Source organism: Talpa occidentalis, unplaced genomic scaffold, assembly GCF_014898055.3.
Source record: "Talpa occidentalis isolate TD23 unplaced genomic scaffold, MPIMG_talOcc4v2.1 talOcc4.8, whole genome shotgun sequence".
Lineage (NCBI taxonomy): Eukaryota > Metazoa > Chordata > Mammalia > Eulipotyphla > Talpidae > Talpa > Talpa occidentalis.
In genome coordinates this window covers 107,479,039-107,497,232 of record NW_023605194.1, presented here as the reverse complement: position 1 = coordinate 107,497,232, position 18,194 = coordinate 107,479,039, and the positions used below count along the sequence as shown (strand labels likewise).

At 35.6% G+C, this 18,194-nt stretch overlaps 1 protein-coding gene across 6 annotated transcripts in view; it reads right to left on the bottom strand.

Moving 5' to 3' along the window:
- Positions 1-18,194, bottom strand: part of IQCM (IQ motif containing M) — a 437,801-nt gene that overhangs the window by 350,931 nt on the left and 68,676 nt on the right. For all 6 annotated transcript variants that reach the window (XR_008549806.1, XR_008549805.1, XM_054689961.1 and 3 more), the window contains 2 exons: positions 13,981-14,063; positions 12,707-12,983 (listed from right to left, as the gene is read on the bottom strand). Coding sequence is in view for 4 of the 6 variants with exons in the window: in XM_054689961.1 (XP_054545936.1) it covers positions 12,707-12,983; positions 13,981-14,063 (360 nt within the window). In the remaining 2 variants the exon portion in view is untranslated. The remainder of the gene's footprint in view (positions 1-12,706; positions 12,984-13,980; positions 14,064-18,194) is intronic.

The window sequence follows — 18,194 nt, the reverse complement described above, 5'->3', positions numbered from 1 at the left end:
TCTTGTCAGGATAGATAAAGGATGGATGGATGGATGGATCATTCATAGATAGATAGACAGATACATACATACATACATACATACATACATACATAGACACATAGATCATCTTAACATAAGCAGGATTGACATATTCCTTCACTGATAACCCATGTGACTGAAAAAAAAAAATGACTTACACATATATGCGTCTTCTTTAGCCCAGAAATTAATCTGGCCTCTCAAAGCTGCTTTCCATACTAAGCTTTTTTTTAAGTCCACATCCTCTGTACAACTCCTAATGCTTGAAACTCATTGGTTTTGTAGCAGCTCCTTAAATACAACTCTGTAAAGCTACTACCCCTCCCTGTTGCTCCCTACACTCCGTCGTCACTGAGGAAGACCATTTTCTGATGTATGGCTTCAGTTGAATACCTCAGCAATAATCTTCCTTTAGTTCACAACTGGGAGCCTACTAACTCCTCTCCACTAACCACTTAATTGCAATATTTCTCAGAGCAAGGGGGGTTTGTTTTTAATACACCCCAGTAAATAATCATTCCTTCAGGAAATGTACTGTACCAGAGATGTGACATGCTAAAGGTGACCCATGTAGGCATTTGGGTCCAACACTGGTCTAGAGGAAGTTGCTTAGCCTCTCTGAGCTTTAGTTTCCTCTTTTTCAGAACTGGTGAGTGACACTCACTTATTATTAGAGAAATGCAAGTCAAGGCCACAATGAGATGCAATCTCACAACTCCGAGAACAGCTGATCTCGAAAAGACAGGAAACAAGTGCTGGCAAGGATGTAGAGAAAAGGGAACCCTCTTCCACTGTTGCAGGAAACGAAAACTGGCCCAGCCTTAATGAAAAACAGTATGGAAGAGTCTGAAAACATTAAATATACATCTGCCATTCAACCCAGTCATTCTACTTCTAGGCATCTATCCAAAAATTTCAAAAACTCTAATTCAAAAGGAAACTTGCAGTTCCATGTTTATTGCAGCACAATTTACTATAGCTAAACTACGTAAATGTCAGTGCCCAGAACAGATGAATGGCTCAAGAAGATGCGGTATAGATACATAATGGAATACTACTCAACAATGAAAAATAATAAACTCATGCCATTTGCAGCAACGTGATAGAGCTTGAAAGGATAATGTTAAGTGAAATAAGTCAGAAGGAGAAAGAAGAATACCGATGGTATAAAGTAACTACAATAATAAAGACATGCTGAAAAACGAACACTTAATAGTTGACTACAGAACTGAAACACCAGTAGGGGAGGGGTAGGGGTAGGGGATGAGAAAGAACAAAGAGGGAAGGAAGTACAATGGTCTATGGTGGTGGAATATGGGTGAGTTGGTGATGGGTACACTACTGTGGTAATACCGATAGGGTACCCCAATATTAATTAAATAATAAACAAATAAATACAACTGGTGAATGATATTCCTGAGCACAGTAGATTAGACTATGATGTGCTAAATGGATCTAAAGCACAGTTTATAAGCATTCAAGAAACAGGAAATTATTGCCACTGACATTAATATTTTTATTGCCTCTTTTAATTTTCACTGAGACAAAACAAATTCATCAGCACTTGCTTTCTTCTGTAGTAGTAGAACTTCTATATCCACTAAGGACATCAAGGAGGGAAATTCATTTTTCTTTCCCTTTGTGTGTAATTTAGGGAATATAGGAGATTTGGTAATAATCCCAAATGCCTCTAAAAAAATGTTTATCAGAAGACATACAAACACATGAAGTGGGTCTGAGAAGTATATAAATACATAAGGAGTCTAAGATAGGCCCTAAATTACATTTTGAGAATGCAAAGAACTAATTCAACCCTAAGTGGAATACAGTCAGAAGAAACCTCAGAAGGGAACACTAATCAGAGATGGGGACAGATAGAGATAAGCCACCCAATATAATGACAAAAGCTAATTACATTCACTAACTTGGGGCAGGGTATGAATACAAGCATTCAAGGAAAAGCCGGAAATAACATAGCCATTTATCATAACCATTTAGTGACCTTGACAAAGCAAGGGTGATATGAATTTATAATTTTATTCCTCACAAAAGCAATTCAAGGGGTAAGAAGAGTGTAATTACTAGGGTAAGACTGCCAAACATAGAAGGTGGTAACTTTAAGGCATTAGGGAGTGTTTGCAAATGAAGATTGTTTTTATTTATTAATTTTTGTATCATTAATCATGTCGCATCTTGCAGTGGTGTTGTCATTTCTCCTGCATGCACACACTGAATTACTGAGCAGTGCTATGCAATGTGTCTCACACGCTCTGGCACTTCCATTTCATACTTCACAGTTTTAGTGTCACTTTGAGGTTTGAAATGTTTCACAGTTATTTGCTATATGTGGGTGCCAAAAAAAAAAGTCAGTCTTATATCACTGAAAAAGATACTGCAAGAATAGAAAATGGTTAGAGTCAGATGGGAATTTTTATCCCATTAACATTCAGAACTTTACCAAGAATCAATTTACTTCTTATCAAAATTTAATTTATGTTTTGCAGATGCATGGGTGCATACAATTATCTTGCTCACCATATACAATTCTTACAAAGTTAAATATAAACTTTTATTGATGTAGATAAGATTCTATAATTAGAAGGAAATTGAAAACACCATACATCTTTTCTAGCCTCACAACTTGTCCATATGCTCTAACATAACAAACCCAGAGCCTCAATCCAGTCACCTGATCTAACCAGTATAAATATTGAGTGATTTCTATGCACATATCTCCACATTTCAGCTTAATGTAGTGAAGTCAATCTATTTAAACAAAGATAGACTGACATATCTACCACAAATGTAAATGCATGATGACTGATCAAACACTATACAAAGGATCGACGGACATCTACAAACAATGACAGGCATTTTGCCATCAATTTTTGTAAAGCACTAGCACACTGATGACTTGCTATTTTTTACGATATATTCATACTGATGACTCCCTTACTTTACACAAGGTAGTAGTAATTTGGCATTTGTTTACCCAAATAGAACATGTTTTTATTAACCTAATCTGCCCAGTAGTCAACTGAAAATTAAATAAACAAATAAATAAATAATAAACATGTTTAGCCTCCAAATAAAGGAATCTTTTCACACAGTAGAACTGTCTAGAATAAGCATTTGGCACAAATCAAACACTAAGTAACGATTTATCCTCTTCTTGTTTTTCTAACTACACAAGATGCCTCCTCAACTTTAAATGTCTGGTTTGTTTTTTTACAAACAGAAATGGAGAGCCATTAGTAAACATGAAAAGAAAGCAAAAAGAGAAATAAGCAAATACAGATGGAAACTCTAGTAGCGACAAGTTCAGGCATGCCATGAATAAGTTTTTTAATATCTGAAATTATTTTTCTTTGACATTTTAAAAGAATTTCTCCTCTAAGGAAGAGGAAATTTATGTTAACAATTTGGCTATCTGAAAGATTACAGTTAATTGCTAGGAAGTGAGTAACTTTTCCATCCAGTGATTAATAAACAAATGACTGATAATGTTGACATGTTGCCTGCACTGCTAAAGGCACCAAGAGTCTACTCTAGTTTCAAACATTCCAAGAGAAATTCAGGGTAATCCTAAAAGTGGGTATGTGGACACAAGGCCACACTGCCACAAAATGGAAGTGGACATTAAGAAAGCTAATCAAGAGAGAATGCTGGTGTGATATTCTTTGTGTTTCCAATTTAATCTAAATTCTAACAAGGCCCCACTAAAAACACAAAACTCTATTTTATATCCATAACTTTTTCTTTAAATGCATGCACAATATTTAGCAGCAAGAAAAAAGAATTTAGCGTATGACTATTGTAAGGATAAAAATAGGCCAAAAATAAACCACTGTAATATCATACTATTAAAAAGGTTTTGCTATTCTTATAATGGCTACCTGAACTGGACATTTTGACCATGGATTTACCATAACCCCAATGTACTGAAATTTTATCAGATAGCCTGGTAAATTAACAAAAGTAATCAAAATAAAATAATTGTAATTCACGCTGAAGTTCAAATTAGCATTGCCCAGCTTGGGAGAGGATGGAAGCAAAGGGTAAAAGAAATAATCATGAAATATATGCAAAAACTGTACGACTTCCACATCTTTAAAAGTATTGGTTTACACAGTGGGCCAAGGTCTCTGCCATGGTTTCTAAGGAGATAGTGTCTTCAATCAACTGTTTCGTTTACATTTAATTTAGTTATAAATATGCCACTTTGTGTATCAAACATTCTGAAAGATATTATGAGGCTAACAAAACCTATAAAATACATGCTCTGAACCACCAAAATTAGAGAATATCTTATATGGAATCAGAAGTTACTGAAAACATTCAGAAAGTAATAATTCAGAATATTCTTGAGGATGCCGGAGGTAAAGTGATTATTATTATTACAGGGAAAATTGGACTGTGTTGAGAAGCTGAGACGGTTTCAATAAAAATGTTAGAATTTAGAGAATTCATAAGATCCTAACATTCTCTAGGATCATTTTTTTATTTCACACTCCATATTCACTACCCTTTGTACTTAATGAATACCTTTCTTGTATACAAGCACATGATCAATCCTGTGAAGACTGAAAAGTTAGAGTAGGAGTCTCCAAATCCAGATTTTAAGCAAGTATCCCAACCTATGTGTAGCTGTTTATCTGTAAATTGCATTTACATTCCATTTTACTAACATGTCATGTACATTATAAACCAACAAAACTAGACATCAGAATATATAAAAAAAATACAAATTGGAGCTTTTTCCTATACAATAAGGTGTCATCGTGCTCAACCCTATTGTGAAACCAATTGAAACAAAACCAGGGCCAAATTCAGCCCTTTACCTGTTTCTGCAAATAAATTTTTCTGGAACACAGCCAGACCCACATGCTTACCTATTGCTTATAGCTGATTTTATGCTACAAAAGCGGAGATGAGTAATTGTGATAGAAACAACATAGCCCACAATGCCCAAAATCTTTACAGAAAAAAAAGTTTGTGAGTCCCCAAATCGGAATAAATTTTAAGATACTTAAGAAGAGAAAGCTCTGCAGACAGAGCAGTAAGACTTAGCATCTGAGATGGAAAGAGAGAAGTGATATATCTGCTAAGGATGCCAACCAAGTGCAAAGCAGGTGTCAGAGAGAGATTTCCTACCAGGATAAAATTCCTAGGGTTAAAAAAAAATCTTAAAATAAGACTAACTATAGCATCATAAAGTATGAAAAAAGAACATAAATACTGGTGAAAACAAAACCAAAATTAGCAAAAGGCATAGAGAACCACAGTTTTTTTAATTGCTATTTCTTATAACATCTCTATCAGAGGGAAGATATTTCTCTCCACCTCAAGATTTTAGTTACCTATTTTGTATCGATTTCAGCACTCTCCATAAACTCCAAAATAGGGATCAAGGGGATATTTAAGATATCAATGGATAAAAATTATGATTTCGTATGAAGAATAAATAACCCAGATCCCAATGCAATATCCCTCACACATAATTCTAGTATTGGAATCCTTTACAAGTACCATAATACTCCTCTGGCTATGATAGAGGGTTTTCTGAAACATGCTACTAATGATAATTGTTAAAATATGGCAAGTTAAGACCTCAAGTCCCCAATTTAATTTTCACTTCACCAACTAGGGGACAGAAAAACACAAAAATAGCCTATGCATTTCTGTGTGCCTAAGCATGGACATGTGGCAATACATTCAAGAACAACTAGTGATTGATTCCTAGGAGGTTATTTTCAAAATGTGTTGTTGCATTTCAAGTATGATTTTCCCATTGTCCTTTACTACAGGTTTGTTTGTTTTTTTTAATGTTTCAAGATGCAGAAGAAAAACAACTGGAACTCAAGAAACGTGTGTATAGATGGGTGTGCTTTCTCTAGCTTGCCACAGACTCCATTCCTTCCATTGATCACACCCGTCATTTAATATATTTCCTTTATTTGCTGATCTTAGACGTGCATTCCAGTTTGTAACACAGGATTCAAAGGAATTATATTTCTGTTATCATTTCAATACATGCACTGATTACCCTGTGCACCGAAAACAGAGTACTATTGCTACCAAACAGAATTTTAAAGCACATGAGAAAGTACTAGACTTCTACCAATAGCCTTGAATTCTCTTTCTTTCAGAATGCAATGTATTTTAGATATAAAAACACCCGTTTCTAGTCTTGCGTTTACAACTAATGAGACCTATGACCTTGGGTGGCAATTCACTCATGCTCTCTCTGATCTCTGCTTTCTTATTTGTAAAATGGAGGTGAGGTAGTTATACTAAATTGTGTCTAATGTACATTTTATCTCTGCAACTCTGCCATTCTATGATAACAGGCAATTTCGTTGTTTTGACCCTATTTCCTAGAACTTGGTGAAAGCTACAGGCCTTTAGATATAAACAGATTTATCTAAGCTAAAGGAAGGAAAAGATGTAGGAACACATTAGACCAACAGAAACAAAATACAGCAACAAATGAGCAAAGGGAGTGTTCATTTCCCAAAATGTACACAGCAAGTAAATAAAATAATGGAAAAACCCTCACTAAAACACAGGGCCAACATTGCCTAAAAAGTCTTTAGCAATAATGCAAAACAGTCTTATGGTAATAACACTGGACTACAAATTAAAAAACTGTCTGCAGTGCCTGCTGTGTCATTTACTTACGACTTTAGCTTCTTATTTAAACACACTGGACATCAAATTCTTCATTTGCTAAAAAAAGGGACTAATGATGTTTTAAAATTACAACTATGCAATAGATCTGACACATTCAGGAAGGGAAGGTAGGGAGGGGAAGAAGATGAAAGTAGAAAACAGTGGGGGAAGAGAGCACAAGGGACTATGGTGGAGAACTGTGGGTGCTTCGGTGGTGGGAAAACTATGGTCGCCACCCCTGAGGGGAGAAATCCCATATTATGAAAAAATAAACAAGGATGTTTAAAAAGATAAAAATTCCATAAAATAAAATTACAAATATGTGTGCAAAGAATTTATGCATGCCACAACAGACACATACTGAGAATTTTCCTGAGCCCCTTAGTGGAAGAAGAAACACTCCCCAAGAGCTCTGGGCACCCCTCACAAGCATATGTATGCCAAGTATGTCAGGCTCTGGCAGCTCTTCACTCTCTACCCAGGCTGTTTGTCAGGACTGTGTTGGCAGCAAGTAACCTGGAGGAATGAGGTGACACCTCCTGGGACCTACTTACTCTCAAAGTGATAGATTCCTCAAGCTCAGATCTCTTGGCCGTAACACGAAGTCACCACATGTACAGCATCCAACTGAGCACCTCCTCCTTACCCCTGGGGGATCCAAGAGCAGCAGGGGCTGGCATGGCAATGAAGCTGAAAAGTCTGCATGTTGAGCAGGGAGTAATAAAGTCCTTATCTTTGACAGTCCTGATTCTTTTCTCACACAATCAGAACTTTTTCCCACATTTGAAGCTAAGTCCTAACAGCTTCATGAGGAAGGTTCTTTCTAACCGTGAGCTAATCCTAGATCTGTCACACTAATTGTAAAGCGAATTATTGTAATGTCATCTAGTTCCCAAACCCAAAATATATTCTCCTTGTAGAAACTTTACAAATGATACTTCTGTGCCTTAATTGCAAATGAAATTGTTACAGAAAACAGGCAGAGCTGAAAAGACTGTTAAAATTGCTTAGGATTGTAGACAGAAGTTTGGAGATTTAAGTGCCACCTCTACTATATTTTGTCAGAATGTAAATATAATTGCAGGTGTGTAAGAAAAAAAATAAGACAAGTATACCAATAAAAATCTTACATGCTGAATGCCAGTAAAGCAATAACACCTCTATTATAAGCCATTTTATGTGATAATTGCCTTTTGAGAAATAGAGATAGGGATATTATCACTAACAGAAAAGCTTTAAAGAGATGCAAATTCCTGATTAGGATCATTTTCAAGTGAAGTAAACAGCGATTTGTAAAGATTATTTCTTTCTTTGTTTTCTCACCAGCTTGTAGCTTTCCTCACATTTCATACCATTATTTGTTTTAGGTAAAATATCTCAAACACCTTGACATACTTTCCTGCTTTGACTTAGGAGTCCTATTTTTCCCATGCCTAAAGCTAAGTGTGCATGAAAAGACAAAGGATGTTCGCCAGACTATGATATGGTGTTTGTCCTCAAATGGGTCTGGCACTCTCTTTGTTGTTTATCTACATCGACTTGCCAATGGTATTAACGACCAGACAAAACAGGAATCTGAGTCATTTGCAGCCAATCACAAAGCTCCGAGCTGTAAAGCTGACCACTTTCACAATTTGTAAGAGAAGCAGAAAGCAAGGTGAAATAGAGGATGGAAGCTGGCTCCACTCCTAATTAAGACACTTCTGCTGAAAACCCTATCTCTCAGTATAGTTCATGCCAACAACATTTGTCACAGTTGTTCCCTAGCAGTTTATGAAGTAGTTAAGGTTTTATTAACTCTTTAAAATCATATGATACATGAAATTATAAAACCAGATGATACACTTGGACACCAATGCTACTTGAGCACATTTCATAAAACCAGAACATTAGTTTTCTGATACACACCAAGTAACTGTATCATACTAAGCTTTATATTCCCTACTAAGCCTAACATGATCTGTTGACTGAGAAGTAAAGGAAGGGAGAAAACACATTCAACCCATTCATATTTCCAGGAAAATTTTCTTCTTGCAAAATAATTCTGTATCTGCTTTACATTGATAGACAACCATCAGTTTTTCTACATCAGCTTGTATTTTCCCTAAGTCTTTCAATGAGCCATTAGCAATGCGCCTAGTATTTTGTAGTTCACATTACATTTCCTTTTTTTTTTAAGATTTATTTATTTATTTATACAAGCACTGGGTACAGTCAGAAGCGCGGGAGGGTGAGAGTATTCACCAGAGCGGGGAACAGAACAGGCAGACCTACGAAATACACTGCTGAGGGGAGCAGTGGGCACAGCAGGAGATGTCTGCGCACCATGTGGGACCCTTACTGGTGGTCGGGGATGGAACCTGCACTGCAGAGGCTGTGGGCAGCTTTGCAGCCCAGCGCTCAACCGCTGCACCACCAGGGGAGGCCCGCACATTACATTTTCACAAAGAAAGCTCGTTTGGTCCTTGCAGAAATATAGTCAGCAGTCATTTTTATCATCACCACTTAACAAAATAGGAAGCTAAAGATCCATTCTGTCTAATCATTTGGCCAGAATCATGTATCAAGAATTTTATTTTACTTATTTATTTTAGTCTCTAAATTTATTTTAGTCTCTAAATCTCAGATTATTTCCCAAACAGGTGCAGAGAGTGTAGTTAAGTATGGCTCATGTAACTACTGGCCATACAGACCACCACACTAGACTATGTTCACAACATGGATGCACAAATGTGAGGTCTTCTTGTTATACACTCCCCAGCCACAGAAGCTGCTCCTTTATTAAGCAGTGTAAATATTTCCGTATGGAAGAACATTTATAATCAGGACTATCAATACCGGGACAAATCTAAGAAGATAGGAAATTCAGTTCATGGTCAAAAAAATAGAATGCGGTAGCCAACCACAAAAGGAATACAGCCTCCAGTTACAGTGAAAATCAACACTTCAAAGGAAATAGTGAGCCAAATAGGTAGACCTGCATGATAATAATTTTTGTAGAAAAGAAATGATTAGAAAAGTCACACACTCATTTGATTTTATTGCCAGTGCCATAAAACGTTTTCCAAATGTAATTATGCCTATAAATAAACAAAATCAGCTGCAAACAACATAACTGAATACATTGGAGTTCTAGCTATTGGGATGTTTCTTCTCTAAACAAAGGAAAAGTAATATGAATGAATTAAAAGAAGGTTTCATTTAAAAGCCAATCAAAGAAATAACTTGGGCAGTATAAGCCCAAGACCTGGTAATTCTAGCACTGAGCCCCAGAATTTGTAACACAGTATTATTGCTACGTTCCAATGACTCACATAATTTTATCTAAGAAACTATCCAGGAACACCAAGAACACTTCATGACTATTTGGGGCAATTCATTATTGTTGGCCCAAGTAATCACACCTTCACCTCTTTCACAGAAACAGTTGATCCTTCCCCATATTAGTGCTGCTCCTACCACCCTGTTGACTGACCGTGGGATTGTTAGAAAGGATTCTTTGGGTTGATGCAGGAACAGTCACCAATTTCATAATAAAAAAAAAAAAAAAAGAAGCAACTGCCAAAGCGCATTCCAAAGTTAATATTCTATTCTAACCTTTAAAATTCTCCATGATACTAGCTCTCTTCATACATATATAGATGTATATATATATGTGTGTATATATATATATATATATAGAGAGAGAGAGAGAGAGAGAGACTTTCAAATTTCCATGAGGAATAGACAAGTCACTTTATAAATAAGTATTACAAGTACATATCCCAGACTTTTTCTGACTACTACTTAAACGTCCTGTTTAGTGGTTTCCTATAGTTGGAAGCTGAGAACATAAGTAAAAACAGCCATCTACACAATCATATGAGAAGTGCTTGTGTGATGATATTAGACAAGTGATAATACCTGATGAAAACATGTTACATGTCTTCATGGATGGCTCTATGGTAAGTACATACTTTTTTGATTCATCCTTAGTCAGAGAATTCATTGGACTTTTGGAATAGTATTTTTTAAGTGCCTCTAAAATAATGTTTTGATTCATTAAGTGAAATGGGATCAAAACCAGATGGATTTGGCAGCAGGCTTGTTCCCTGGTTCCCAGGCTGCTTCAGAGCAGTGCCAGCTCGGAGAGGGGATGATCAATGTCACACATTCCACACTTTGGGCACTAATAGATCCTTGGCTCCAAGTTTCCCAGCGTTAAGAGGGAATGCCAGAACACACATGCTGTGACAGAATCATTTTGGAAGCAACCATGCAGGCCAGAGAAATAAATAACAACCTTGGGCACTGCAGAGCTCAGGCAACAGCTGTTTTACACCGGACAGTGATTAGGATCAACCTCTTTATTCTGTGCAGTAATTCCACACTTCATACACATACGCGCACACACAGACACACAAAAACACACAGTATTCTTAAGTTGTAGCAAAGGGATCAGCACCTTATAACAGAATTATAATTTATAATGCAATGGTACATAGGATAGTTTGAAAAGTGACCAGGCTTACCTAAAGTTGGTTAGAAATTTACACACACACTAACAATGACACCTCTTTTATTCTATTAGTCAATAAGCACTGATAGACTATCTTTCTGGATCTGAGTCCTTTGTTATGCTATTAGGCATTAGGGATACACATGCAAATAAGATACTGCCCTCTAAAGGCTTACTTTCTAACAGAAAATACTGATCAGCACACAGGCAAACCAAACTGATAGATGTTTGTGGAACTACAAAAAGAGTACTGAACACCCCTCTAAATTGGTAATAAGAAAATTATCCACTCCTCTTGAGAGTTAGCTCCTTAAATGCTATACGTTATACGATGACTATACTGATATTTAATATACATTCTAAAAACTGATTTTACACATGATTTCCAATTAGATTGATAAATTGTTGGCAGCATGACACTAAAAACTGATTAAGCTATACTGTAGTAAATCTATATACTCAAAGAAATCAGCTCATGTTTTTTTCTGATTTTTGCTCGATTAAGAAAAATATGAGTAGGTATTACATGCAAGCACAAAATATACTTACTAAAGATATTTGATATTATAGCTGTTTCAGTAGGTTTTTGAAGTTGGTATCTATGATTGTAAATAAAATCCATTATGCCTGTGCTGCTCAATCTGGTATCATATTCTAAGTACAGCTTTTGAGAACTTGAAATGTGGGTAGTCCAATTTCTAAAATACAAACTGGATTTTGGGGAAAAACTAAACAATCCCACTAATAATTCTTATATTGACTAACTACTAAAATAACATTTTGGATACATTTTGGAATCTATTAAAATTAATATTTTTACTATTTTTTGTAAATAATTTCACCTATTTCTGTTAACTTTTTAATGTGACCACTAGAAAATATTCAATTATAACATTTGAGACTCAGGCATATTTCTATGGATAATGCTGATATATACATTAATGATGCCAATCTTTCCTATGAGTCCACACCTATAGACTACCTATTTGCCATTCCCATATTTGTATGTGTAATAGATTCTGCAAATGCAATGTGTCCAAATTTCATCCCTAGATTTCTGCCCATTCAAAACTGTATTTCTCCCTCTTCCCCACCTAAGAGAGTGACAATTTTTATTCTTCCAATTAATCATGTCTAAAATTTAAAAATCCTTCCTTGACCCCACATTCATAGCCAATCCTCCAGCAAGTACTAATAACAGAATTTAGAGTTGCAAACCAATGACTGCTTTAATAATAGTGAAATAAACAGGTTCTGATGATTTGTACTAGAAGGGCTATTGTGTAGCTAAAACAAATTTGTTCCTCTAAATTCCTTTTTCCCATTAACATGGTTTCTATTCTATTTCCAGCAACCTCCAGAGGTAACTACCTGTTTTACTCATACCTCTGCACCTTTCATTGCTAAAATGTGAAGTTTGAGGGTTTGCCAGAGCAGGGACATTCCACTACAAGCCCAACAGAAGCAGTTTCAACTGTTGGTTTGATAAACTTCTTTGTTTCACCAAAAACTTACCTTTCAGAATTTGATCTATAGATTCTTTGCCTTTTTCTTTTACATTAAAAATGCTTGGCTCCTTGAAAGAAATTTTTCGTGAAGATTCCTCAATACGTTCCTTTTTGGAAAGCTCTTTGGACTCTTTGAGAAAACATAAATTTTTGTGTGCTGTCTGAAATTCTTGGATGACATCAAGCATTTCCTTTTTTTTAATCTCCAAAGGTAAGAATTTGCCAGATTTTGGTTTTTGGTGTTTATTTCTAAAAACATTTATGGAAGGACCTTGAATTTTACCCTATAAATAAAAGAAAAATGAATTTTTTTAATTTAATATTAATTGTATAATAAAATTATATCCACCAAATATATTTTACAAAATACCCTACTGCATAAGGCAATAATTATAGCCTATGAAGTTCTGTTAGCCTATGACGTTCTCCTATGACATTTTCCAAAAGCACTTCACAAACATGAGTTATATTCCACTTTAAAAAATGTGAACTTTAAAATAGTAATTTTCTCCTCAAATGTGATTTTCAAATGTAGCTTTGGAGTCCATTTTAAAATAGGATTTTCCAAATATACGCAAAAAAAAAAAAAAAAAACCTTAATTATTTTCAACCATTTTTGAAGAATTTTCAAATGTCCATAAAAGGGAAAACCCCAAACCTCTTTCTCTGTTGAACCAGAAATAACTGGCCAAAATTTTCCCTGAAAATTTAACCTAGTGCTGATTTTTCTGTCTTTGGCCATCCCTTTCCTTTTACTCCTCCTCACCTTCCAAATCTAGTCACTCAGCAAATGTATATGAACCAGGCACATTACTTGCTGCTGGAGATGCAGCTTCCAACAACAAGCCACTGCCCTCAAGGACCATCAGACTGGGGAAAGGTTCTAATGTAAAGTAACGTGGAAGAGGATACAGGTAAGCATCTCACACTGGGGACCCAGGAAAGATGGATCTCATGGCACATTTTCTAGTTCAGCATCACCCAATAATAACAAAGGATATTTACTTGAGTTGTTTGATTCAAATATTTCTGTTGTAACTCTTCAAAATAAAACATTAAAAATGGGATGGAATGTGCAAAATAGACATATATGTATAATTAAATAATATGGATAGCTAAAAATTATATTTAAAATGTATCTGAAATTAATTTTTATAACTAGCAAGGATTTCTTTTTCTCTTCTATTTAGAATCTATCGGGGTTCATGCAGTCATTTGAAGCATACAAAATAGTTATTAGTTTCCAGAAAAATATAATGTTAGATAATGCAAAGCATCAACCTCATTTATTTTCTCATTATGTTGGGCGATGAGAGCTTGTGCTTCTTGAAAAAAATCTTGCCTGGTGATCTCTAATGTGGGACCTAAAATAGAAACATAGAAACATTTTATTTTTTTAATGTAGTTAATATATTTTCTTAATCAAAAATGGTAAAACTAAAACATGAAAATTTGGAGGAGATTACAAATCTTTCAGGAAGAGAATTTTAAAAGTGATCCTTATTATTATATTAAAAATAAGTTAAAGTAATGTAATATTTTATTTCAAAAAACATCAGCTTACAGTGGTCAGAATGATAGAGTAGATTACCCTAATTATTAAAACCCAGAGAAATCAAAGTAAAAACACAAAATTGAAATCCCCTTCAGTTATTAATGTTCTCTAAATGCTACTAAACTGAAGACACAATAATTTGGGCACAAAAATTATTAACAAGACTATATTTGCTTTACCCGATGACTAGAGTATATTCTTCAATACGTACCTTACAACTTGTTGATATAATTATAACTGCAAAATAAGACTTCTCCAAAGATTTAATAGAAAGAGCATTCAAATAAAAAATATAGATGAGTAACATTATAATAACTCTTATCTTGTATTTTTTTCTTATCCAGTTATGTGTGGAATTCTATAGCATGAACATAATGTGTTTATCATTCTCATTTAGTCTTATCTAAAATTTCCCCCTCATATATTTCTCTTTACTATTAGCTGATTCTGACATTTATAAGTGAATCTGGACTTCTTCCTCTTAACCTGGGCTCAATAAAATTTAAATATATTGCCTATTCAAAACAGTTTTTTTTTCTGGCCAGTATTCCCTATTTCTATAATTCTAGCCACCTTTAACACTGAAGTATTCCTTTCTCCAGAGGAGATACAACCCAAGATAGCTGGTAGATGCCTAAAGCCAGGGATAGTACTAAATCCTACAGACACTATGTTGTTTTTTTCCTACACATGCCTATGATAAAGTTTAATTTATAAATTATGCATAGTAAAATTAACAATAGCCCACATGAATTTGCATTTCAAGACATGAATTTGGGGGGTAGGGGAAGAAAACATTCAGACCATACTGGATACCACCACATACTCACCAGAATGGTTAAAATTAAAAGGCCAGTCATAGCCAATATTGGGAAATTTTGGAGCCAGTCACTGGAGTCCTCATGTATTATTGGCAAAAATGCAAAACAGGATAATCAGTTTGGAAAAGACAGAGCTATTTCTTATAAAACTAAATATACAGTTATCCAATGACCTAGCAAACCCCTCCTAGCTATTTCCCAAAGATATGAAAACATATTTTCATATATTGACAAAGGCTTTTACATGAACACACCTATCAGCTTTATGCATAATAGTTTCAAATTGGAAATGGTCCAGATGTGTACTAACAAGAAAATGGTGAACAAATTGTGGCAAACTCATACAAACAAATGTTACTCAGTAATAAAAAAAGAGTCAAACCACAGACATACGCAATACTGATGAGTCAAAACTATTATGTCATGTAATTATCCTTACACAATTGAAAGGCACATTTCATGATTTCACTTACATCAAATTCTAGTGCAAACAAGTGAAAAACAACTGCACAGTGATGCCTCACAGGGTGGCATGGATTGATAGAGAAAGGTTGTGAAAGAAACTTCTGGAGTAACGGTAATGTTCTCTATCTTGATATACTGTGGATTACATAGGAACATGTAACTATCATAATTCAAGAACATAAGGTTTCTGCATTTTACTGTCATACATTTTACATCAAAAGAAGAAAAACTATAAGCAAATTCTGAATTCTTACTAATGATATGTATGTTGGTTGATGATGGATATGTGATAAGTTAGAGTAAAATATTAATGGTAAGAATGAGTGATAGGATTTAAAATTCTTTCAAGATTTCTAAATGCTTGAAAAATTCATAATAAAATATTAGGGGCAAATGTTCCTTCATAATTTCCCCCTTGTTTCACCATGTAGATTCATGGGTCACAAGTAGCTGTTTCTTAGGCACAATGACATCCTGACGAATGAAGCCTGGGGGACACCCTAGCAATAAAGATGAGGAACAGCTGGACTCCAACTTAAAAGCACAGAGTTAGGAGACAGCATCTAGTAAAGGTGCCCTGTCTCTGGGCACGGAACTGACCCTCTGCAGTTACCCTAGAAAGAATAGGATCTCCTCCAGCTCACTAGCCTCTCCCCTTCACTCTTACTTATGGGAAGTGCTGTACCCGTTACCAAACTCAGTGCTTTCCATCTTCTCCCACTTCCTAAAGTATCCTCCCCATATTCAGGGCTTGCTACACCTTTCTAAGGATAATGATTGTTAGATTTTTTTCTTCCTTCCAGTAAAAGATAGTTGTCAAGACTTCATGCTCATACTTCTAAAGAAGTGATATATTCTTTGTACAGCTCAGAGCAGAGTCACATATGAGTCACAAAATGGTTTTTTTTAATATATATATATATATATTATTGTTCAAAGCCTTAATATGCAATGTTCTCACATGGAAGAGTCAGGAGTGCGAGGTTTAAAATAGTCTGTTTCAATAAAAATCTAAAGCTGTTTTGCAGGGGCCTCTAATCAGACCATTTACTTCCCAGAGGAAAGACAGCAAGCTATTCCCATGTAAGACCACGCAATTTGTCTCCTTTTTCCTCCCCACATGACAATCTTTCCTCCTTTAATGACCATCTTCTGACTAATCAAACTCCCTTTAACTACTTTTCATTACGCTATAGCCACCTATCAAAAACATAACAAGCAAAATAATTATGACTATATGAAGAGATTTAAGTCACTGGTAAAAAATGAAGTTTTACAAAAACCATCACATCTTCAGCCCATGTGAGACCGAAGAGATGTTCCAGGTAAAGCTCTGGGACGCAATGGGTCTGTGTGCCTCCCCTCCCCACACAGCCATGCCAGGAGTCCACACAGGTACTGCTTTCCTGAGTCTGTTGCTGCTTTTTTCCTGCCCACCTGCTGCTTTTCCTGACACCATGCACTTCTTGTGAGTACTGCAGATTTCTTTGTGATTTGACTGGTCACCCTAATGAAATACTCACATTTTATAGATGGTTTCTGCTATGGACTGAGTATGTGTCTCCCCAAAATGCATTCATTGAAATCTTAACACCCAATGTGATGGTGTTAGGAGAGGGGCCCTTTGGAGATGCTTAGGTCATGAGGGTGGAGTTCATATGACTGGGATGAGCTCCCAGAGAGCTAAGAAGCCCCTTCCAGCATGCAAGCCAACAGGGAGAAGGTATTTATCAAGGAGGAAGTGAGCCATTACTAGAAAGCGAACCTCCAGTCCCTTGATGTTGAACTACCCAGACTCCAAAGCTGTGAGATCAAATTCTATTATTTATAAGTCACTCAGTTTATGCTATTTTGTTATAGCACCTAAATGGGCTGAGACTTTTCATTTCGAGTCAGCAGACCCATGCCCTTGTCTTTTAAAGTACCAAAGGAGCTGTTCTGATTTTCTACTCCATAACGAAAAATTAGCCTCTGACAGAGGAATTAAATTCCCAAGGTAATATTTTCTTCCTAGCCCTGAACTTTGTTGACCAGAGTACCTGATTTTCCACAACCCCAATAGCCTTGTCACCTCTGAACCACAGGGAAGGAAGTACACGCTCTGGCAATCCAAATAGCCTTCCTGGATCTGGCAAGTAAATTCTGACTCATCAAGGTACTGCCAAATCAAATCCACACAGTCAGCCCATGAGGTTCTTTAACAAAACAATGTTTGGAATTGTTGAGAGGAGCAGAAAAAAAAAAAAAAAAAACACAGCCATCCACAGAAGAGAGCTAAGGCCACAGTCCTGAAATGGCTCCGCTGAAGGCCTGTCACAACATTGACTTCAAGTCATCCATCCAGAGACTTCTATGTCATTTAAAAAGCTGAGGCTACTATTTTGATTTTCTCCCATAACTAAAAAATTTGCCTTTGAACCAAAGAGTTAAATTCTCAAGGTAGCACAAGATAACTCATATCTCAATGCCTTAGAAAAGGCAAAACTGGAGTCTGTTCTCTAATTTTGTAATTTCCAGATATACATATATATATATATATATATATATATATGAATTCAACCAATCAATCTAAAATTATAAGAAACTAAATGATTTTGACCTTAAGAATTCATCCAGTATGGTCTCACTCATAGCAGGAATCTAGAAAACCTAAA